This window comes from Danio rerio, chromosome 1, assembly GCF_052040795.2.
Source record: "Danio rerio strain M-AB ecotype USA chromosome 1, GRCz13ab, whole genome shotgun sequence".
NCBI lineage: Eukaryota > Metazoa > Chordata > Actinopteri > Cypriniformes > Danionidae > Danio > Danio rerio.
Window position 1 is genome coordinate 61,817,501 of NC_141021.1, and position 23,991 is coordinate 61,841,491.

At 46.7% G+C, this 23,991-nt stretch overlaps 1 protein-coding gene across 1 annotated transcript in view; it reads right to left on the bottom strand.

The window, feature by feature from the left end:
• The window catches only part of LOC100330916 (uncharacterized), a 109,972-nt gene that overhangs the window by 20,601 nt on the left and 65,380 nt on the right, over positions 1-23,991 (bottom strand). Inside the window, 54 exon segments of the mRNA NM_001442874.1 lie at positions 2,208-2,413; positions 2,510-2,674; positions 2,757-2,863; positions 3,006-3,118; positions 3,431-3,630; positions 3,746-3,913; positions 4,031-4,149; positions 4,297-4,400; positions 4,494-4,702; positions 4,801-4,950; positions 5,045-5,120; positions 5,207-5,234; positions 5,335-5,356; positions 5,461-7,790; positions 7,942-8,039; positions 8,128-8,336; positions 8,448-8,624; positions 8,766-8,872; positions 9,039-9,151; positions 9,238-9,437; positions 9,553-9,720; positions 9,838-9,956; positions 10,104-10,207; positions 10,301-10,509; positions 14,182-14,331; positions 14,426-14,501; positions 14,588-14,615; positions 14,716-14,737; positions 14,826-14,938; positions 15,090-15,187; positions 15,276-15,484; positions 15,596-15,772; positions 15,914-16,020; positions 16,187-16,299; positions 16,386-16,585; positions 16,701-16,868; positions 16,986-17,104; positions 17,252-17,355; positions 17,449-17,657; positions 17,756-17,905; positions 18,000-18,075; positions 18,162-18,189; positions 18,290-18,311; positions 18,400-18,512; positions 18,664-18,761; positions 18,850-19,058; positions 19,170-19,346; positions 19,488-19,594; positions 19,761-19,873; positions 19,960-20,159; positions 20,275-20,442; positions 20,560-20,678; positions 20,826-20,929; positions 21,023-21,231. Of these exon segments, the coding sequence (NP_001429803.1) occupies positions 2,208-2,413; positions 2,510-2,674; positions 2,757-2,863; positions 3,006-3,118; positions 3,431-3,630; positions 3,746-3,913; positions 4,031-4,149; positions 4,297-4,400; positions 4,494-4,702; positions 4,801-4,950; positions 5,045-5,120; positions 5,207-5,234; positions 5,335-5,356; positions 5,461-7,790; positions 7,942-8,039; positions 8,128-8,336; positions 8,448-8,624; positions 8,766-8,872; positions 9,039-9,151; positions 9,238-9,437; positions 9,553-9,720; positions 9,838-9,956; positions 10,104-10,207; positions 10,301-10,509; positions 14,182-14,331; positions 14,426-14,501; positions 14,588-14,615; positions 14,716-14,737; positions 14,826-14,938; positions 15,090-15,187; positions 15,276-15,484; positions 15,596-15,772; positions 15,914-16,020; positions 16,187-16,299; positions 16,386-16,585; positions 16,701-16,868; positions 16,986-17,104; positions 17,252-17,355; positions 17,449-17,657; positions 17,756-17,905; positions 18,000-18,075; positions 18,162-18,189; positions 18,290-18,311; positions 18,400-18,512; positions 18,664-18,761; positions 18,850-19,058; positions 19,170-19,346; positions 19,488-19,594; positions 19,761-19,873; positions 19,960-20,159; positions 20,275-20,442; positions 20,560-20,678; positions 20,826-20,929; positions 21,023-21,231 (9,287 nt within the window).

A 23,991-nucleotide genomic window follows, 5' to 3' on the forward strand; every position in this document is an offset into this window, starting at 1 on the left:
CTTAAACCAGCCTAGGCTGGTTGGCTGGTTTTAGCTGGTCGACCAGGATGGTTTTAGAGGGGTTTTGGCCATTTCCAGCCTGGTTTTAGCTGGTCAGGCTGGAAACTGACCGGCTAAATCGAGTTAAAACCAGCTTGACCAGCCTGGTTTACGCTGGACATAGCTGGTTTTGGCTGGGCTCCCAGCCTGGCTAGGCTGGTTAAGCTGGTTTTAGCTGGTCATCTCCCTGCCTGACCAGCTAAGACCAGGCTGGAAATGGCTGAAAACCAGCCTGGAAATGGCCAAAACCCCTCTAAAACCAGCCTGGTTGACAAGCTAAAACCAGCTAACCAGCCTAGGCTGGTTTAAGCTGTTTTTTTTCAGTACAATACATTTTCAGTTAGTTCTAGTTTTTGAAAAAACTCTCGTTTTTGTTTTTATTTCAGTTAATGACAATTATTTTACATTTTAGTTTTCGTTTTTTCGTTTGTTCGTAATAACTAGGCACTGATAGACTGAATGTGACGATTTATTGTTAATAACTAGGCACTGATAGACTGAATGTGACGGTTTATTGTTAATAACTGGGCACTGATAGACTGAATGTGACGGTTTATTGTTAATAACTAGGCACTGATAGACTGAATGTGACGGTTTATTGTTAATAACTAGGCACTGATAGACTGAATGTGACGGTTTATTGTTAATAACTAGGCACTGATAGACTGAATGTGACGATTTATTGTTAATAACTGGGCACTGATAGACTGAATGTGACGATTTATTGTTAATAACTAGGCACTGATAGACTGAATGTGACGGTTTATTGTTAATAACTAGGCACTGATAGACTGAATGTGACGGTTTATTGTTAATAACTAGGCACTGATAGACTGAATGTGACGATTTATTGTTAATAACTAGGCACTGATAGACTGAATGTGACGATTTATTGTTAATAACTAGGCACTGATAGACTGAATGTGACGATTTATTGTTAATAACTAGGCACTGATAGACTGAATGTGACGGTTTATTGTTAATAACTAGGCACTGATAGACTGAATGTGACGGTTTATTGTTAATAACTAGGCACTGATAGACTGAATGTGACGATTTATTGTTAATAACTAGGCACTGATAGACTGAATGTGACGGTTTATTGTTAATAACTAGGCACTGATAGACTGAATGTGACGATTTATTGTTAATAACTAGGCACTGATAGACTGAATGTGACGGTTTATTGTTAATAACTAGGCACTGATAGACTGAATGTGACGGTTTATTGTTAATAACTAGGCACTGATAGACTGAATGTGACGATTTATTGTTAATAACTAGGCACTGATAGACTGAATGTGACGATTTATTGTTAATAACTAGGCACTGATAGACTGAATGTGACGATTTATTGTTAATAACTAGGCACTGATAGACTGAATGTGACGGTTTATTGTTAATAACTAGGCACTGATAGACTGAATGTGACGGTTTATTGTTAATAACTGGGCACTGATAGACTGAATGTGATGGTTTATTGTTAATAACTAGGCACTGATAGACTGAATGTGACGGTTTATTGTTAATAACTGGGCACTGATAGACTGAATGTGACGGTTTATTGTTAATAACTAGACACTTATAGACTGAATGTGACGGTTTATTGTTAATAACTAGGCACTGATAGACTGAATGTGACGGTTTATTGTTAATAACTAGGCACTGATAGACTGAATGTGACGGTTTATTGTTAATAACTAGACACTGATAGACTGAATGTGACGGTTTATTGTTAATAACTAGGCACTGATAGACTGAATGTGACGGTTTATTGTTAATAACTAGACACTGATAGACTGAATGTGATGGTTTATTGTTAATAACTAGGCACTGATAGACTGAATGTGACGGTTTATTGTTAATAACTAGACACTGATAGACTGAATGTGACGGTTTATTGTTAATAACTAGACACTGATAGACTGAATGTGACGGTTTATTGTTAACAACTACTGTGTGTTTTTCAAGGAGAAAATCATATCTGAAATGCTTAATGAATGAGGGGAATCATTGCACTTGACAGCAAATAGCACGCACGAGCATTATTCATCCATTGTAGACTACTTTGGGTAAAGGTGGCTACCATAGGAAGCAACTAGAAGACTTTCTTTGTTTGAGAGAATACTTCATCACAGAGACATTTCGGCAAATCAGGTAGTTCTCACATTTCTGTGTAAGAATCGCAGTTGATGGTCAAGGGGATGACAGAGAGGGTGTTTGGCCCGATCCCAGGGAGGAAAATGCGAAGGTAAGTCTGGAACCAATCAGCAAATGTCTGCGGAAAGAAGTTTTGGAATCTGTCCTCCAGGGCCACCAGTGTCATGTTCAGAATGACGCTGCTCACAGTAGTGCTGACACTAAAGACGTTCCTCTGGAAAACAAAATAGAAAAGATACGGTGAAAAGTCAAAACAAGCAAAAAAAAAAAAAAACATTACAGCTAAATTCAACACCAAAAACATTCTCACCTGTGCAGACATGCTAGTGAATGTGATGAAGAACTGTTTTAACTGGTTTTGAGAGTTTACAACAGATGCAAAGAGTTGTCTGACAGAGGTTTCGTCCTCCAGGAGACCCGGGATCAGGATACGCTCAACCTTCTGTTCATCAGTTAGAGAGCCAAACACGGCTTCCTGCACAGAGAAGGAGACACTATTGGCCTGTCTGTGCTGACTGAATCCAAGACCATTTGCAAGAGTGTGATTTTAACTTTACCGATGAGATGTTGAATGCGGCTAGGTCCGAATAAGGCACATAGTTGAAGAACTGACCAAGGTTCATTTGCAGCCAGTCAGAATCATTTGTGATGCCCTGTTTGCAGGCTGCAGATTATAGATACAGTTTTATAGCTCATTAAATTACATTTTTCATAGAGTAACTTGTCAAGATAACTCAATTGTTAATAATATTATTAATGTAAGCAGAGATCTTGATTTATTGTTTTAATAATACAAGTGGAAATACCTGGCTGATTGATCTGGTAGACAATTTGTTTAAGGTGTGCCACTAGACCTGCAGCAATTTCCTTTCTTCTTTGGACAGGCATTTGAGAATAAACCTTACTAAGACCTTTAACACTGTAAATGACATGAGATTAACAAGATGTGTACTGTTCATTGCATTGAAATAAACACACAAAGCAAAATCAACATCTTCTGGACAGTTTTAGAGTTTTAAAGGATTTGCAAAAATATATATGCATTTAATCAGTCCAAGATAAAAAAATATAAAGATAGGACTTCAACCTTTGAGAGATGTACTTTAAATTATTCACTGATAAGTAATAGCAACTATTGTGAAGCCATGAATGTGAATGTGCATAAAAAAATTCACTGACTGACGGAGGAATATTTTAAAGAGCTACAGAAACATTTACAAATATCACTCACATCACACGGTAGTCGGTGCAGTTGACTGAAGCTGTGACCTTAACCAGCATTTCTGTGGTGAAACTGGGGAGGATGGGAACGAGATTCACGGTGAACCACACCACCCAATCGTGAGTCTCAAATTTCCGGAAATAGCCTTCAATGATTGCGAAGGTGCGGTTCATCATCACGTCACTCACAGCAGGGCTGATGACAGGAATCTGTAGAGACACAACAACAGGAGTGTGAGTGGCACCGCAAGAAAGCCTCCTATTCTACACCTTTCTCTGGGGCATCCACACGGTCTATGCCACACATTTCAGCAGATTGACTTGCCTCTGGAGCTGCATTTAGTTCTGTCAGAAATTCCTTCATGTTCAGGAAAGCGTCGCCTTTCTCCAGCCGGTCAAACACAACCACGATCTGATCAGTGTTGTTTAGCGCTCCAGAGCTCAGGGTGATTTCAGCTACTTGAGTAGGGTTCAGCAGTGACAGCGATCCCAACTGAAGGACAAGATAGAGAGCAGAAGTTAGCGCAGGTGAAGCCCTTCACTTGAAAAAGACAGAAGATTCATCATGACAGATCACATGGACAACTGGAGAAAGGCATCAGGTACGCACACTGGAGAAATTGACATTCAGGGCTTCTAAAAACTCCACAGTAGCATAGCCAGAGAACAGGCCAAAGTTCTTCTCAAGCCATTCAGCGCTGCTCGTCATTTTGGAAAGACAGGCAGCATCTGCAGTGAACCAAGAGCATTGGAAAATTCAACAGAAACAGTGCAATTGTAAGCAAGCTGCAAAATTTGCCACAACCTCAGACGTTAAAAGATACCCTGGCAACTACAACAAGATGGGTGATGAAGCTTGACAGTGACAGGGCTTACCTGTTCGGTCAGCTCTTGAGAGGAAGGGTTTGATGAAAGCATTGAAGACGTCCTGTTTTGTCTCCATTGCCATGAGCGATGATTGACGGCTGAGACCCAGCACCCTAAATAGGCAAAGAATGGTGGCCATTATGGATTGCCAGACTTCTCTCTCCTAAGCACCCCTTCAGCACTTCCACAGCATTGAGGTTACTTACGCTGCTTGGTAGGAGTCACAGCTGAAGTTCTTGGTACTCAAGCAGGATAGAAACTCCACAGAGACAGATGGCAAAAACGGTCTCAGACGCTCCTGGAACCAGGCTGTAATGAAGCTGGCATTTGTCAGCTGTGAAGCGCTAAAGTTGCTGATTGTCAGCTGTCCAATGGCATCCAGAATGTTGGATACAGCATGACCGTTGCTTAGGTTCTGGGAAAGCAAAGGGCACATATGTCACACACATGTCAAAACAGAGCCCTGTGGCAGTGTTTCACTTGTGTACTGGAAAATGCAGGGCTGCTACTGACCTGACTAGAGTACACGGACAGCGCATTCTCCAGAACCCCAGTGACTTTCTGGAAGAAAAGCTTCCACATCTCTGTGCTGTTGCTCATGACCGTTGATGCCTTGCAGGTCAGCAGCGTGACGAGGTCATCAGAGGACAGAGAGGACGCAACCTTGGGGGGGGAAGCGGACAGATTTGTGCTGTTAGAGAAAAAGGTCTCTTTACAATTAACAGTCATACTGCTGCACGCTTCAGGAAAGGCTTACTGAAGAGCAGGCATATTCAGGAATGCTGAAGTTGCAGAGTTGAGCCGCGACGCTGCCTGATGTCTGAAGTTGTTCACTGCAAGGCACAAAAGCATGTTGTCCATTTACACCTCTGTTTTAAATCTTACCTCATTTCTCAGTAGACACCACAATGAAACTCACCTGTCTACACCTGCACAAAGCCTTTCCTCTGCAAAAAAGGTCAGAAAAGTTATCAGTGGCAGATCTTTATAGCCATCTCACAATATTATTAAAACTGAAAACATTTAGCAATCTTTGTTCCGACTCACCATCGATCAATGTTTCCTCGCACTGGTGAGAGGTGAGACAAAGCAAAAATTAGAGAAAAGAATTAGGAAGAGCTTATCTTGGGCTTATCCTGACTCAAACAGAATGCCAACAGATGAAGTACTTACAACAGCGGTGGGGGACACGGTCGGTGGTGCAGTGGGTGGTACTGTGGATGGTGTGGTGGATGGCAAGGTGGGGGGCACTGTGGAGAGTGTGGTAGTTGTTGCAGTGGGTGGTACTGTGGATGGTGTGGTGGATGGCAAGGTGGGGGTTGCAGTGGGTGGAGCAATAGGTGGCACAGTGTTTTTAGCAGTGGGTGGCATACTGTATGGCAGTGTGGTGGGTGGTGCAGTGGCTGCTACTGTGGATGGTGTAATGGATGGCATGGTGGGAGATGCAGTGGGTGGAGCAATAGCTGTCGCAGTGTTTAGAGCAGTGGGTGGCATGGTGTATGGCAGCGTAGGGGGCGCTGTAGGGGGTGTGGTGGGTGGTGCAGTGGGTGCTACCATGGATAGTGTAGTGGATGCCATGGTGGGAGATGAAGTGGGTGGGGCAATAACTGTTGCAGTGTTTAGAGCAGTGGGTGGCATGGTGTATGGCAGCGTGGGGGGTACTGTAGAAGATGTGGTGGGTGGTGCAGTGGTTGGAGCAATAGGTGGCACAGTGTTTGGAGAAGTGGGTGGCACGGTGTATGGCAGCGTGGGGGGTACTGTGGGAGCTGTGGTGGGTGGTGCAGTAGGTGGTACTGTGGATGGTGTAATGGATGGCATAGTGGGAGAAGCAGTGGGTGGAGCAATAGCTGTCGCAGTGTTTAGAGCAGTGGGTGGCATGGTGTATGGCAGCATGGGGGGTTCTGTAGAAGATGTGGTGGGTGGTGCAGTGGTTGGAGAAATAGATGGCACAGTGTTTGGAGAAGTGGGTGGCACGGTGTATGGCAGTGTGGGGGGTACTGTGTGGGGTGTGGTGGCTGGTGCAGTCTGTGATACTGTGGATGGTGTGGTGGATGGCATAGTGGGGGTTGCAGTGGGTGGAGATATCGGTGGCACAGTGTTTGGAGAAGTGGGTGGCATGGTGTATGGCAGTGTGGAGAGAACTGTGGGGGGTGCTACTGTGGATGGTGCAGTGGATGGCATGGTGGGAGATGCAGTGAGTGGAGCAATAACTGTCACAGTGTTTAGAGCAGTGGGTGGCATGGTGTATGGAAGCGTGGGGGGTGCTGTAGGGGCTGTGGTGGGTGGTACTGTAAATGGTGTGGTGGATGGCATAGTGGGGGTTGCAGTGGATGGAGATATTGGTGGCACAGTGTTTGGAAAAGTGGGTGGCATGGTGTATGGCAGTGTGGAGGGAACTGTGGGGGGTGTGGTGGGTGGTGCAGTGGGTGCTACTGTGGATAATGTAGTGGATGGCATGGTGGGAGATGCAGTGGGTGTAGCAATAGCTGTCGCAGTGTTTAGAGCAGTGGGTGGCATGGTGTATGGCAGCGTGGGGGGTACTGTGGGGGGTGTGGTGGGTGGTGCAGTGGGTGGTATTGTAGTAGGTGTGGTGGATGGCATGGTGGGGGTTGCAGTAGGTGAAGCAATAGGTGGCGCAGTGTTTGGAGAAGTGGGTGGCATGGTGTATGGAAGCGTGGGGGGTGCTGTAGGAGGTGTGGTGGGTGGTGCAGTGGGTGGTACTGTGGATGGCATAGTGGGGGTTGCAGTGGGTGGAGATATTGGTGGCACAGTGTTTGAAGAAGTGGGTGGCATGGTGTATGGCAGTGTGGAGGGAACTGTGGGGGGTGTGGTGGGTGGTGCAGTGGGTGCTACTGTGGATAGTGTAGTGGATGGCATGGTGGGAGATGCAGTGGGTGGAGCAATAACTGTCGCAGTGTTTAGAGCAGTGGGTGGCATGGTGTATGGAAGCGTGGGGGGTGCTGTAGGTGGTGTGGTGGGTGGTGCTACCGTGGATAGTGTAGTGGATGACATGGTGGGAGAAGCAGTGGGTGGAGCAATAGCTGTCGCAGTGTTTAGAGCAGTGGGTGGCATGGTGTATGGCACCGTGGGGGGTACTGTGGTGGGTGGTGCAGTGGGTGGTACTGTAATAGGTGTGGTGGATAGCATGGTGGGGGTTGCAGTAGGTGAAGCAATAGGTGGCGCAGTGTTTGGAGCAGTGTTTGGCATTGTGTATGGCAGCGTGGGGGCTGCTGTAGGGGGTGTGGTGGGTGGTGCAGTGGGTGGAACAATGGGTGGCACAGTGTTTGGAGAAGTGGGTAGCATGGTGTATGTCAGTGTGGGGAGTACTGTGAGGGTTGTGGGTGGTGCAGTGGGTGGTACCGTGGATGGTGTGGTGGATGGCATAGTGGGGGTTGCAGTGGGTTGAGCAATCGGTGGCCCAGTGTTTGGAGCAGTTGGTGTCAAAGTGTATGGCATGGTGGGGGGCACTGTGGGGGGTGTGGTGGGTGGTGCAGTCATGCAGGCTAAAGAGAGAAGCCAAGACAAGAGATATTGGTCAATAGGAGGCAACTCTCATGACGCTGACATATTCAAATACATGTGGTCACAATTTGTTGGCTTTTCTCACCGCCCAGGCACTGCCTAAGTATTCCAGCAGCTTTACTGATGCCATACCTTTTGGTGGTGAATGTTGAAGTTTGTCTACACTTGAATTTAGCTCTACTCCAACTCCTGACGGAAGATCTGCCAAAGCTATCTTCATGCCTTCCAGTCTGTCAAAACAAACAACATTGCTCAATCTCCACTTTTATTTCTACAGAACGATTGAGAAATTAAAGCCAAGGGGGCTGGTTTGCTCACATTGCTTGGTAAGATTCGCATGTGATGTTGGCAGGGATGACTTCCAGCACTGTAGGACTGAAGCTGGCCAGCAGGACCACCAGATTGGTTTGGAACCACAGCTCATAGTCGCTTGTTTCAAATAGGGGAAGTTTGGGAGCCAGGGCAGTCATGGTCAGATTCAGCATTGTGTCTCGGACAGCCACATTTTCGATGTAGGTTATACTTTCCTGAAGGGGTGGAGGAAGGATGGGTTGCTGTTGGCTTGTTTAAATATCTAAAATCCGGTTCAGCTCATAAAGGTTAGTCACTCTGAAGACCTACCTACAAACATTACTCACCACTTTGCTGACTTTCACAAATGTTTCAAAAAACATCTCAAGTTGTTTCTCATCTGGAGACGTCAGTATGCTGGTCAACACCTCCTGTACCACGGTGACATTGTCTAGAGCATCGGTGGATGGATCCAGCAGTAGCTCTGCTTTCTGATCGGGTGCTAGGGATCCCAGAGCTGCCAACTAAGATGAACAAAGCAAAAACACAACACCAGAGGACATTATGCAAGACCGCCAGTGCTTTGGTGCCTGACCTAAACCAAGCAAACAAACAACAACAACAAAACTGTAGAAAGGAAAGATAAGAAAAAGATGGTACGTTACCATGCTAATGTTCAGGGACTTGAGGTCTGAGTAACTGGCTAAAGAGGAGAATCGACCCAAGTTGGTGTCGAGCCATTCAGCAGCGCTTTCAGTTTTCTGTCTGCAACCTGATTTTTTAAAGACAAGGATGGAGGAAGGTCAGCCTGCATCATGCACACAACAGGGGACACAACACACACCCTGGCCTGTTGTCTAAGAAAAAATATTTATATTGCAACCCATTCCCTTCCAGCAACAAGGAGATGCTGGAAAAAGGTGTTCTGGAAGGTTTACCTGGCATGCTGAATTTGGCAGCAGTTGTCTTTAGGTGCTCGACCAGAACATTGGTTATCTCCTGCCTCCTGGTAAATGTCATTCTCTGGAAATTGATTCCCAATCCCTTAACTCTGCAACACAAAGCCAAAGAGGGGTCATGAGGTGGAGATCCTGGTGCAGGCTGAAAAACATTCTCACTCTGAAGTTAGAAACTCACATCACACGGTAGTCGGTGCAGTTGACTGAAGCTGTGACCTTAACCAGCATTTCTGTGGTGAAACTGGGGAGGATGGGAACGAGATTCACGGTGAACCACACCACCCAATCGTGAGTCTCAAATTTCCGGAAATAGCCTTCAATGATTGCGAAGGTGCGGTTCATCATCACGTCACTCACAGCAGGGCTGATGACAGGAATCTGTAGAGACACAACAACAGGAGTGTGAGTGGCACCGCAAGAAAGCCTCCTATTCTACACCTTTCTCTGGGGCATCCACACGGTCTATGCCACACATTTCAGCAGATTGACTTGCCTCTGGAGCTGCATTTAGTTCTGTCAGAAATTCCTTCATGTTCAGGAAAGCGTCGCCTTTCTCCAGCCGGTCAAACACAACCACGATCTGATCAGTGTTGTTTAGCGCTCCAGAGCTCAGGGTGATTTCAGCTACTTGAGTAGGGTTCAGCAGTGACAGCGATCCCAACTGAAGGACAAAATAGAGAGCAGAAGTTAGCGCAGGTGAAGCCCTTCACTTGAAAAAGAGAGAAGATTCATCATGACAGATCACATGGACAACTGGAGAAAGGCATCAGGTACGCACACTGGAGAAATTCACATTCAGGGCTTCTAAAAACTCCACAGTAGCATAGCCAGAGAACAGGCCAAAGTTCTTCTCAAGCCATTCAGCGCTGCTCGTCATTTTGGAAAGACAGGCAGCATCTGCAGTGAACCAAGAGCATTGGAAAATTCAACAGAAACAGTGCAATTGTAAGCAAGCTGCAAAATTTGCCACAACCTCAGACGTTAAAAGATACCCTGGCAACTACAACAAGATGGGTGATGAAGCTTGACAGTGACAGGGCTTACCTGTTCGGTCAGCTCTTGAGAGGAAGGGTTTGATGAAAGCATTGAAGACGTCCTGTTTTGTCTCCATTGCCATGAGCGATGATTGACGGCTGAGACCCAGCACCCTAAATAGGCAAAGAATGGTGGCCATTATGGATTGCCAGACTTCTCTCTCCTAAGCACCACTTCAGCACTTCCACAGCATTGAGGTTACTTACGCTGCTTGGTAGGAGTCACAGCTGAAGTTCTTGGTACTCAAGCAGGATAGAAACTCCACAGAGACAGATGGCAAAAACGGTCTCAGACGCTCCTGGAACCAGGCTGTAATGAAGCTGGCATTTGTCAGCTGTGAAGCGCTAAAGTTGCTGATTGTCAGCTGTCCAATGGCATCCAGAATGTTGGATACAGCATGACCGTTGCTTAGGTTCTGGGAAAGCAAAGGGCACATATGTCACACACGTGTCAAAACAGAGCCCTGTGGCAGTGTTTCACTTGTGTACTGGAAAATGCAGGGCTGCTACTGACCTGACTGGAGTACACGGACAGCGCATTCTCCAGAACCCCAGTGACTTTCTGGAAGAAAAGCTTCCACATCTCTGTGCTGTTGCTCATGACCGTTGATGCCTTGCAGGTCAGCAGCGTGACGAGGTCATCAGAGGACAGAGAGGACGCAACCTTGGGGGGGGAAGCGGACAGATTTGTGCTGTTAGAGAAAAAGGTCTCTTTACAATTAACAGTCATACTGCTGCACGCTTCAGGAAAGGCTTACTGAAGAGCAGGCATATTCAGGAATGCTGAAGTTGCAGAGTTGAGCCGCGACGCTGCCTGATGTCTGAAGTTGTTCACTGCAAGGCACAAAAGCATGTTGTCCATTTACACCTCTGTTTTAAATCTTACCTCATTTCTCAGTAGACACCACAATGAAACTCACCTGTCTACACCTGCACAAAGCCTTTCCTCTGCAAAAAAGGCCAGAAAAGTTATCAGTGGCAGATCTTTATAGCCATCTCACAATATTATTAAAACTGAAAACATTTAGCAATCTTTGTTCCGACTCACCATCGATCAATGTTTCCTCGCACTGGTGAGAGGTGAGACAAAGCAAAAATTAGAGAAAAGAATTAGGAAGAGCTTATCTTGGGCATAATGCCACCAGATGAAGTACTTACAACAGCGGTGGGGGACACGGTCGGTGGTGCAGTGGGTGGTACTGGGGACGGTGTGGTGGATGGCATGGTGGGGGGCACTGTGGGGGGTGTGGTGGGTGGTGGAGTCGTGCAGGCTAAAGAGAGAAGCCAAGACAAGAGATATTGGTCGATGGGAGGCAACTCTCATGACGCTGACATATTCAAATACATGTGGTCACAATTTGTTGGCTTTTCTCACCGCCCAGGCACTGCCTAAGCATTCCAGCAGCTTTACTGATGCCATACCTTTTGGTGGTGAATGTTGAAGTGTGTCTACACTTGAATTTAGCTCTACTCCAACTCCTGACGGAAGATCTGCCAAAGCTATCTTCATGCCTTCCAGTCTGTCAAAACAAACAACATTGCTCAATCTCCACTTTTATTTCTACAGAACGATTGAGAAATTAAAGCCAAGGGGGCTGGTTTGCTCACATTGCTTGGTAAGATTCGCATGTGATGTTGGCAGGGATGACTTCCAGCACTGTAGGACTGAAGCTGGCCAGCAGGACCACCAGATTGGTTTGGAACCACAGCTCATAGTCGCTTGTTTCAAATAGGGGAAGTTTGGGAGCCAGGGCAGTCATGGTCAGATTCAGCATTGTGTCTCGGACAGCCACGTTTTCGATGTAGGTTATACTTTCCTGAAGGGGTGGAGGAAGGAGGGGTTGCTGTTGGCTTGTTTAAATATCTAAAATCCGGTTCAGCTCATAAAGGTTAGTCACTCTGAAGACCTACCTACAAACATTACTCACCACTTTGCTGACTTTCACAAATGTTTCAAAAAACATCTCAAGTTGTTTCTCATCTGGAGACGTCAGTATGCTGGTCAACACCTCCTGTACCACGGTGACATTGTCTAGAGCATCGGTGGATGGATCCAACAGTAGCTCTGCTTTCTGATCGGGTGCTAGGGATCCCAGAGCTGCCAACTAAGATGAACAAAGCAAAAACACAACACCAGAGGACATTATGCAAGACCGCCAGTGCTTTGGTGCCTGACCTAAACCAAGCAAACAAACAACAACAACAAAACTGTAGAAAGGAAAGATAAGAAAAAGATGGTACGTTACCATGCTGATGTTCAGGGACTTGAGGTCTGAGTAACTGGCTGAAGAGGAGAATCGACCCAAGTTGGTGTCGAGCCATTCAGCAGCGCTTTCAGTTTTCTGTCTGCAACCTGATTTTTTAAAGACAAGGATGGAGGAAGGTCAGCCTGCATCATGCACACAACAGGGGACACAACACACACCCTGGCCTGTTGTCTAAGAAAAAATATTTATATTGCAACCCATTCCCTTCCAGCAACAAGGAGATGCTGGAAAAAGGTGTTCTGGAAGGTTTACCTGGCATGCTGAATTTGGCAGCAGTTGTCTTTAGGTGCTCGACCAGAACATTGGTTATCTCCTGCCTCCTGGTAAATGTCATTCTCTGGAAATTGATTCCCAATCCCTTAACTCTGCAACACAAAGCCAAAGAGGGGTCATGAGGTGGAGATCCTGGTGCAGGCTGAAAAACATTCTCACTCTGAAGTTAGAAACTCACATCACACGGTAGTCGGTGCAGTTGACTGAAGCTGTGACCTTAACCAGCATTTCTGTGGTGAAACTGGGGAGGATGGGAACGAGATTCACGGTGAACCACACCACCCAATCGTGAGTCTCAAATTTCCGGAAATAGCCTTCAATGATTGCGAAGGTGCGGTTCATCATCACGTCACTCACAGCAGGGCTGATGACAGGAATCTGTAGAGACACAACAACAGGAGTGTGAGTGGCACCGCAAGAAAGCCTCCTATTCTACACCTTTCTCTGGGGCATCCACACGGTCTATGCCACACATTTCAGCAGATTGACTTGCCTCTGGAGCTGCATTTAGTTCTGTCAGAAATTCCTTCATGTTCAGGAAAGCGTCGCCTTTCTCCAGCCGGTCAAACACAACCACGATCTGATCAGTGTTGTTTAGCGCTCCAGAGCTCAGGGTGATTTCAGCTACTTGAGTAGGGTTCAGCAGTGACAGCGATCCCAACTGAAGGACAAGATAGAGAGCAGAAGTTAGCGCAGGTGAAGCCCTTCACTTGAAAAAGAGAGAAGATTCATCATGACAGATCACATGGACAACTGGAGAAAGGCATCAGGTACGCACACTGGAGAAATTCACATTCAGGGCTTCTAAAAACTCCACAGTAGCATAGCCAGAGAACAGGCCAAAGTTCTTCTCAAGCCATTCAGCGCTGCTCGTCATTTTGGAAAGACAGGCAGCATCTGCAGTGAACCAAGAGCATTGGAAAATTCAACAGAAACAGTGCAATTGTAAGCAAGCTGCAAAATTTGCCACAACCTCAGACGTTAAAAGATACCCTGGCAACTACAACAAGATGGGTGATGAAGCTTGACAGTGACAGGGCTTACCTGTTCGGTCAGCTCTTGAGAGGAAGGGTTTGATGAAAGCATTGAAGACGTCCTGTTTTGTCTCCATTGCCATGAGCGATGATTGACGGCTGAGACCCAGCACCCTAAATAGGCAAAGAATGGTGGCCATTATGGATTGCCAGACTTCTCTCTCCTAAGCACCACTTCAGCACTTCCACAGCATTGAGGTTACTTACGCTGCTTGGTAGGAGTCACAGCTGAAGTTCTTGGTACTCAAGCAGGATAGAAACTCCACAGAGACAGATGGCAAAAACGGTCTCAGACGCTCCTGGAACCAGTCTGTAATGAAGCTGGCATTTGTCAGCTGTGAAGCGCTAAAGTTGCTGATTGTCAGCTGTCCAATGGCATCCAGAATGTTGGATGCAGCATGACCGTTGCTTAGGTTCTGGGAAAGCAAAGGGCACATATGTCACACACGTGTCAAAACAGAGCCCTGTGGCAGTGTTTCACTTGTGTACTGGAAAATGCAGGGCTGCTACTGACCTGACTGGAGTACACGGACAGCGCATTCTCCAGAACCCCAGTGACTTTCTGGAAGAAAAGCTTCCACATCTCTGTGCTGTTGCTCATGACCGTTGATGCCTTGCAGGTCAGCAGCGTGACGAGGTCATCAGAGGACAGAGAGGACGCAACCTTGGGGGGGGAAGCGGACAGATTTGTGCTGTTAGAGAAAAAGGTCTCTTTACAATTAACAGTCATACTGCTGCACGCTTCAGGAAAGGCTTACTGAAGAGCAGGCATATTCAGGAATGCTGAAGTTGCAGAGTTGAGCCGCGACGCTGCCTGATGTCTGAAGTTGTTCACTGCAAGGCACAAAAGCATGTTGTCCATTTACACCTCTGTTTTAAATCTTACCTCATTTCTCAGTAGACACCACAATGAAACTCACCTGTCTACACCTGCACAAAGCCTTTCCTCTGCAAAAAAGGCCAGAAAAGTTATCAGTGGCAGATCTTTATAGCCATCTCACAATATTATTAAAACTGAAAACATTTAGCAATCTTTGTTCCGACTCACCATCGATCAATGTTTCCTCGCACTGGTGAGAGGTGAGACAAAGCAAAAATTAGAGAAAAGAATTAGGAAGAGCTTATCTTGGGCATAATGCCACCAGATGAAGTACTTACAACAGCGGTGGGGGACACGGTCGGTGGTGCAGTGGGTGGTACTGGGGACGGTGTGGTGGATGGCATGGTGGGGGGCACTGTGGGGGGTGTGGTGGGTGGTGGAGTCGTGCAGGCTAAAGAGAGAAGCCAAGACAAGAGATATTGGTCGATGGGAGGCAACTCTCATGACGCTGACATATTCAAATACATGTGGTCACAATTTGTTGGCTTTTCTCACCGCCCAGGCACTGCCTAAGCATTCCAGCAGCTTTACTGATGCCATACCTTTTGGTGGTGAATGTTGAAGTGTGTCTACACTTGAATTTAGCTCTACTCCAACTCCTGACGGAAGATCTGCCAAAGCTATCTTCATGCCTTCCAGTCTGTCAAAACAAACAACATTGCTCAATCTCCACTTTTATTTCTACAGAACGATTGAGAAATTAAAGCCAAGGGGGCTGGTTTGCTCACATTGCTTGGTAAGATTCGCATGTGATGTTGGCAGGGATGACTTCCAGCACTGTAGGACTGAAGCTGGCCAGCAGGACCACCAGATTGGTTTGGAACCACAGCTCATAGTCGCTTGTTTCAAATAGGGGAAGTTTGGGAGCCAGGGCAGTCATGGTCAGATTCAGCATTGTGTCTCGGACAGCCACGTTTTCGATGTAGGTTATACTTTCCTGAAGGGGTGGAGGAAGGAGGGGTTGCTGTTGGCTTGTTTAAATATCTAAAATCCGGTTCAGCTCATAAAGGTTAGTCACTCTGAAGACCTACCTACAAACATTACTCACCACTTTGCTGACTTTCACAAATGTTTCAAAAAACATCTCAAGTTGTTTCTCATCTGGAGACGTCAGTATGCTGGTCAACACCTCCTGTACCACGGTGACATTGTCTAGAGCATCGGTGGATGGATCCAACAGTAGCTCTGCTTTCTGATCGGGTGCTAGGGATCCCAGAGCTGCCAACTAAGATGAACAAAGCAAAAACACAACACCAGAGGACATTATGCAAGACCGCCAGTGCTTTGGTGCCTGACCTAAACCAAGCAAACAAACAACAACAACAAAACTGTAGAAAGGAAAGATAAGAAAAAGATGGTACGTTACCATGCTGATGTTCAGGGACTTGAGGTCTGAGTAACTGGCTGAAGAGGAGAATCGACCCAAGTTGGTGTCGAGCCATTCAGCAGCGCTTTCAGTTTTCTGTCTGCAACCTGATTTTTTAAAGACAAGGATGGAGGAAGGTCAGCCTGCATCATGCACACAACAGGGGACACAACACACACCCTGGCCTGTTGTCTAAGAAAAAATATTTATATTGCAACCCATTCCCTTCCAGCAACAAGGAGATGCTGGAAAAAGGTGTTCTGGAAGGTTTACCTGGCATGCTGAATTTGGCAGCAGTTGTCTTTAGGTGCTCGACCAGAACATTGGTTATCTCCTGCCTCCTGGTAAATGTCATTCTCTGGAAATTGATTCCCAATCCCTTAACTCTGCAACACAAAGCCAAAGAGGGGTCATGAGGTGGAGATCCTGGTGCAGGCTGAAAAACATTCTCACTCTGAAGTTAGAAACTCACATCACACGGTAGTCGGTGCAGTTGACTGAAGCTGTGACCTTAACCAGCATTTCTGTGGTGAAACTGGGGAGGATGGGAACGAGATTCACGGTGAACCACACCACCCAATCGTGAGTCTCAAATTTCCGGAAATAGCCTTCAATGATTGCGAAGGTGCGGTTCATCATCACGTCACTCACAGCAGGGCTGATGACAGGAATCTGTAGAGACACAACAACAGGAGTGTGAGTGGCACCGCAAGAAAGCCTCCTATTCTACACCTTTCTCTGGGGCATCCACACGGTCTATGCCACACATTTCAGCAGATTGACTTGCCTCTGGAGCTGCATTTAGTTCTGTCAGAAATTCCTTCATGTTCAGGAAAGCGTCGCCTTTCTCCAGCCGGTCAAACACAACCACGATCTGATCAGTGTTGTTTAGCGCTCCAGAGCTCAGGGTGATTTCAGCTACTTGAGTAGGGTTCAGCAGTGACAGCGATCCCAACTGAAGGACAAGATAGAGAGCAGAAGTTAGCGCAGGTGAAGCCCTTCACTTGAAAAAGAGAGAAGATTCATCATGACAGATCACATGGACAACTGGAGAAAGGCATCAGGTACGCACACTGGAGAAATTCACATTCAGGGCTTCTAAAAACTCCACAGTAGCATAGCCAGAGAACAGGCCAAAGTTCTTCTCAAGCCATTCAGCGCTGCTCGTCATTTTGGAAAGACAGGCAGCATCTGCAGTGAACCAAGAGCATTGGAAAATTCAACAGAAACAGTGCAATTGTAAGCAAGCTGCAAAATTTGCCACAACCTCAGACGTTAAAAGATACCCTGGCAACTACAACAAGATGGGTGATGAAGCTTGACAGTGACAGGGCTTACCTGTTCGGTCAGCTCTTGAGAGGAAGGGTTTGATGAAAGCATTGAAGACGTCCTGTTTTGTCTCCATTGCCATGAGCGATGATTGACGGCTGAGACCCAGCACCCTAAATAGGCAAAGAATGGTGGCCATTATGGATTGCCAGACTTCTCTCTCCTAAGCACCACTTCAGCACTTCCACAGCATTGAGGTTACTTACGCTGCTTGGTAGGAGTCACAGCTGAAGTTCTTGGTACTCAAGCAGGATAGAAACTCCACAGAGACAGATGGCAAAAACGGTCTCAGACGCTCCTGGAACCAGTCTGTAATGAAGCTGGCATTTGTCAGCTGTGAAGCGCTAAAGTTGCTGATTGTCAGCTGTCCAATGGCATCCAGAATGTTGGATGCAGCATGACCGTTGCTTAGGTTCTGGGAAAGCAAAGGGCACATATGTCACACACGTGTCAAAACAGAGCCCTGTGGCAGTGTTTCACTTGTGTACTGGAAAATGCAGGGCTGCTACTGACCTGACTGGAGTACACGGACAGCGCATTCTCCAGAACCCCAGTGACTTTCTGGAAGAAAAGCTTCCACATCTCTGTGCTGTTGCTCATGACCGTTGATGCCTTGCAGGTCAGCAGCGTGACGAGGTCATCAGAGGACAGAGAGGACGCAACCTTGGGGGGGGAAGCGGACAGATTTGTGCTGTTAGAGAAAAAGGTCTCTTTACAATTAACAGTCATACTGCTGCACGCTTCAGGAAAGGCTTACTGAAGAGCAGGCATATTCAGGAATGCTGAAGTTGCAGAGTTGAGCCGCGACGCTGCCTGATGTCTGAAGTTGTTCACTGCAAGGCACAAAAGCATGTTGTCCATTTACACCTCTGTTTTAAATCTTACCTCATTTCTCAGTAGACACCACAATGAAACTCACCTGTCTACACCTGCACAAAGCCTTTCCTCTGCAAAAAAGGCCAGAAAAGTTATCAGTGGCAGATCTTTATAGCCATCTCACAATATTATTAAAACTGAAAACATTTAGCAATCTTTGTTCCGACTCACCATCGATCAATGTTTCCTCGCACTGGTGAGAGGTGAGACAAAGCAAAAATTAGAGAAAAGAATTAGGAAGAGCTTATCTTGGGCATAATGCCACCAGATGAAGTACTTACAACAGCGGTGGGGGACACGGTCGGTGGTGCAGTGGGTGGTACTGGGGACGGTGTGGTGGATGGCATGGTGGGGGGCACTGTGGGGGGTGTGGTGGGTGGTGGAGTCGTGCAGGCTAAAGAGAGAAGCCAAGACAAGAGATATTGGTCGATGGGAGGCAACTCTCATGACGCTGACATATTCAAATACATGTGGTCACAATTTGTTGGCTTTTCTCACCGCCCAGGCACTGCCTAAGCATTCCAGCAGCTTTACTGATGCCATACCTTTTGGTGGTGAATGTTGAAGTGTGTCTACACTTGAATTTAGCTCTACTCCAACTCCTGACGGAAGATCTGCCAAAGCTATCTTCATGCCTTCCAGTCTGTCAAAACAAACAACATTGCTCAATCTCCACTTTTATTTCTACAGAACGATTGAGAAATTAAAGCCAAGGGGGCTGGTTTGCTCACATTGCTTGGTAAGATTCGCATGTGATGTTGGCAGGGATGACTTCCAGCACTGTAGGACTGAAGCTGGCCAGCAGGACCACCAGATTGGTTTGGAACCACAGCTCATAGTCGCTTGTTTCAAATAGGGGAAGTTTGGGAGCCAGGGCAGTCATGGTCAGATTCAGCATTGTGTCTCGGACAGCCACGTTTTCGATGTAGGTTATACTTTCCTGAAGGGGTGGAGGAAGGAGGGGTTGCTGTTGGCTTGTTTAAATATCTAAAATCCGGTTCAGCTCATAAAGGTTAGTCACTCTGAAGACCTACCTACAAACATTACTCACCACTTTGCTGACTTTCACAAATGTTTCAAAAAACATCTCAAGTTGTTTCTCATCTGGAGACGTCAGTATGCTGGTCAACACCTCCTGTACCACGGTGACATTGTCTAGAGCATCGGTGGATGGATCCAACAGTAGCTCTGCTTTCTGATCGGGTGCTAGGGATCCCAGAGCTGCCAACTAAGATGAACAAAGCAAAAACACAACACCAGAGGACATTATGCAAGACCGCCAGTGCTTTGGTGCCTGACCTAAACCAAGCAAACAAACAACAACAACAAAACTGTAGAAAGGAAAGATAAGAAAAAGATGGTACGTTACCATGCTGATGTTCAGGGACTTGAGGTCTGAGTAACTGGCTGAAGAGGAGAATCGACCCAAGTTGGTGTCGAGCCATTCAGCAGCGCTTTCAGTTTTCTGTCTGCAACCTGATTTTTTAAAGACAAGGATGGAGGAAGGTCAGCCTGCATCATGCACACAACAGGGGACACAACACACACCCTGGCCTGTTGTCTAAGAAAAAATATTTATATTGCAACCCATTCCCTTCCAGCAACAAGGAGATGCTGGAAAAAGGTGTTCTGGAAGGTTTACCTGGCATGCTGAATTTGGCAGCAGTTGTCTTTAGGTGCTCGACCAGAACATTGGTTATCTCCTGCCTCCTGGTAAATGTCATTCTCTGGAAATTGATTCCCAATCCCTTAACTCTGCAACACAAAGCCAAAGAGGGGTCATGAGGTGGAGATCCTGGTGCAGGCTGAAAAACATTCTCACTCTGAAGTTAGAAACTCACATCACACGGTAGTCGGTGCAGTTGACTGAAGCTGTGACCTTAACCAGCATTTCTGTGGTGAAACTGGGGAGGATGGGAACGAGATTCACGGTGAACCACACCACCCAATCGTGAGTCTCAAATTTCCGGAAATAGCCTTCAATGATTGCGAAGGTGCGGTTCATCATCACGTCACTCACAGCAGGGCTGATGACAGGAATCTGTAGAGACACAACAACAGGAGTGTGAGTGGCACCGCAAGAAAGCCTCCTATTCTACACCTTTCTCTGGGGCATCCACACGGTCTATGCCACACATTTCAGCAGATTGACTTGCCTCTGGAGCTGCATTTAGTTCTGTCAGAAATTCCTTCATGTTCAGGAAAGCGTCGCCTTTCTCCAGCCGGTCAAACACAACCACGATCTGATCAGTGTTGTTTAGCGCTCCAGAGCTCAGGGTGATTTCAGCTACTTGAGTAGGGTTCAGCAGTGACAGCGATCCCAACTGAAGGACAAGATAGAGAGCAGAAGTTAGCGCAGGTGAAGCCCTTCACTTGAAAAAGACAGAAGATTCATCATGACAGATCACATGGACAACTGGAGAAAGGCATCAGGTACGCACACTGGAGAAATTCACATTCAGGGCTTCTAAAAACTCCACAGTAGCATAGCCAGAGAACAGGCCAAAGTTCTTCTCAAGCCATTCAGCGCTGCTCGTCATTTTGGAAAGACAGGCAGCATCTGCAGTGAACCAAGAGCATTGGAAAATTCAACAGAAACAGTGCAATTGTAAGCAAGCTGCAAAATTTGCCACAACCTCAGACGTTAAAAGATACCCTGGCAACTACAACAAGATGGGTGATGAAGCTTGACAGTGACAGGGCTTACCTGTTCGGTCAGCTCTTGAGAGGAAGGGTTTGATGAAAGCATTGAAGACGTCCTGTTTTGTCTCCATTGCCATGAGCGATGATTGACGGCTGAGACCCAGCACCCTAAATAGGCAAAGAATGGTGGCCATTATGGATTGCCAGACTTCTCTCTCCTAAGCACCACTTCAGCACTTCCACAGCATTGAGGTTACTTACGCTGCTTGGTAGGAGTCACAGCTGAAGTTCTTGGTACTCAAGCAGGATAGAAACTCCACAGAGACAGATGGCAAAAACGGTCTCAGACGCTCCTGGAACCAGTCTGTAATGAAGCTGGCATTTGTCAGCTGTGAAGCGCTAAAGTTGCTGATTGTCAGCTGTCCAATGGCATCCAGAATGTTGGATGCAGCATGACCGTTGCTTAGGTTCTGGGAAAGCAAAGGGCACATATGTCACACACGTGTCAAAACAGAGCCCTGTGGCAGTGTTTCACTTGTGTACTGGAAAATGCAGGGCTGCTACTGACCTGACTGGAGTACACGGACAGCGCATTCTCCAGAACCCCAGTGACTTTCTGGAAGAAAAGCTTCCACATCTCTGTGCTGTTGCTCATGACCGTTGATGCCTTGCAGGTCAGCAGCGTGACGAGGTCATCAGAGGACAGAGAGGACGCAACCTTGGGGGGGGAAGCGGACAGATTTGTGCTGTTAGAGAAAAAGGTCTCTTTACAATTAACAGTCATACTGCTGCACGCTTCAGGAAAGGCTTACTGAAGAGCAGGCATATTCAGGAATGCTGAAGTTGCAGAGTTGAGCCGCGACGCTGCCTGATGTCTGAAGTTGTTCACTGCAAGGCACAAAAGCATGTTGTCCATTTACACCTCTGTTTTAAATCTTACCTCATTTCTCAGTAGACACCACAATGAAACTCACCTGTCTACACCTGCACAAAGCCTTTCCTCTGCAAAAAAGGCCAGAAAAGTTATCAGTGGCAGATCTTTATAGCCATCTCACAATATTATTAAAACTGAAAACATTTAGCAATCTTTGTTCCGACTCACCATCGATCAATGTTTCCTCGCACTGGTGAGAGGTGAGACAAAGCAAAAATTAGAGAAAAGAATTAGGAAGAGCTTATCTTGGGCATAATGCCACCAGATGAAGTACTTACAACAGCGGTGGGGGACACGGTCGGTGGTGCAGTGGGTGGTACTGGGGACGGTGTGGTGGATGGCATGGTGGGGGGCACTGTGGGGGGTGTGGTGGGTGGTGGAGTCGTGCAGGCTAAAGAGAGAAGCCAAGACAAGAGATATTGGTCGATGGGAGGCAACTCTCATGACGCTGACATATTCAAATACATGTGGTCACAATTTGTTGGCTTTTCTCACCGCCCAGGCACTGCCTAAGCATTCCAGCAGCTTTACTGATGCCATACCTTTTGGTGGTGAATGTTGAAGTGTGTCTACACTTGAATTTAGCTCTACTCCAACTCCTGACGGAAGATCTGCCAAAGCTATCTTCATGCCTTCCAGTCTGTCAAAACAAACAACATTGCTCAATCTCCACTTTTATTTCTACAGAACGATTGAGAAATTAAAGCCAAGGGGGCTGGTTTGCTCACATTGCTTGGTAAGATTCGCATGTGATGTTGGCAGGGATGACTTCCAGCACTGTAGGACTGAAGCTGGCCAGCAGGACCACCAGATTGGTTTGGAACCACAGCTCATAGTCGCTTGTTTCAAATAGGGGAAGTTTGGGAGCCAGGGCAGTCATGGTCAGATTCAGCATTGTGTCTCGGACAGCCACGTTTTCGATGTAGGTTATACTTTCCTGAAGGGGTGGAGGAAGGAGGGGTTGCTGTTGGCTTGTTTAAATATCTAAAATCCGGTTCAGCTCATAAAGGTTAGTCACTCTGAAGACCTACCTACAAACATTACTCACCACTTTGCTGACTTTCACAAATGTTTCAAAAAACATCTCAAGTTGTTTCTCATCTGGAGACGTCAGTATGCTGGTCAACACCTCCTGTACCACGGTGACATTGTCTAGAGCATCGGTGGATGGATCCAACAGTAGCTCTGCTTTCTGATCGGGTGCTAGGGATCCCAGAGCTGCCAACTAAGATGAACAAAGCAAAAACACAACACCAGAGGACATTATGCAAGACCGCCAGTGCTTTGGTGCCTGACCTAAACCAAGCAAACAAACAACAACAACAAAACTGTAGAAAGGAAAGATAAGAAAAAGATGGTACGTTACCATGCTGATGTTCAGGGACTTGAGGTCTGAGTAACTGGCTGAAGAGGAGAATCGACCCAAGTTGGTGTCGAGCCATTCAGCAGCGCTTTCAGTTTTCTGTCTGCAACCTGATTTTTTAAAGACAAGGATGGAGGAAGGTCAGCCTGCATCATGCACACAACAGGGGACACAACACACACCCTGGCCTGTTGTCTAAGAAAAAATATTTATATTGCAACCCATTCCCTTCCAGCAACAAGGAGATGCTGGAAAAAGGTGTTCTGGAAGGTTTACCTGGCATGCTGAATTTGGCAGCAGTTGTCTTTAGGTGCTCGACCAGAACATTGGTTATCTCCTGCCTCCTGGTAAATGTCATTCTCTGGAAATTGATTCCCAATCCCTTAACTCTGCAACACAAAGCCAAAGAGGGGTCATGAGGTGGAGATCCTGGTGCAGGCTGAAAAACATTCTCACTCTGAAGTTAGAAACTCACATCACACGGTAGTCGGTGCAGTTGACTGAAGCTGTGACCTTAACCAGCATTTCTGTGGTGAAACTGGGGAGGATGGGAACGAGATTCACGGTGAACCACACCACCCAATCGTGAGTCTCAAATTTCCGGAAATAGCCTTCAATGATTGCGAAGGTGCGGTTCATCATCACGTCACTCACAGCAGGGCTGATGACAGGAATCTGTAGAGACACAACAACAGGAGTGTGAGTGGCACCGCAAGAAAGCCTCCTATTCTACACCTTTCTCTGGGGCATCCACACGGTCTATGCCACACATTTCAGCAGATTGACTTGCCTCTGGAGCTGCATTTAGTTCTGTCAGAAATTCCTTCATGTTCAGGAAAGCGTCGCCTTTCTCCAGCCGGTCAAACACAACCACGATCTGATCAGTGTTGTTTAGCGCTCCAGAGCTCAGGGTGATTTCAGCTACTTGAGTAG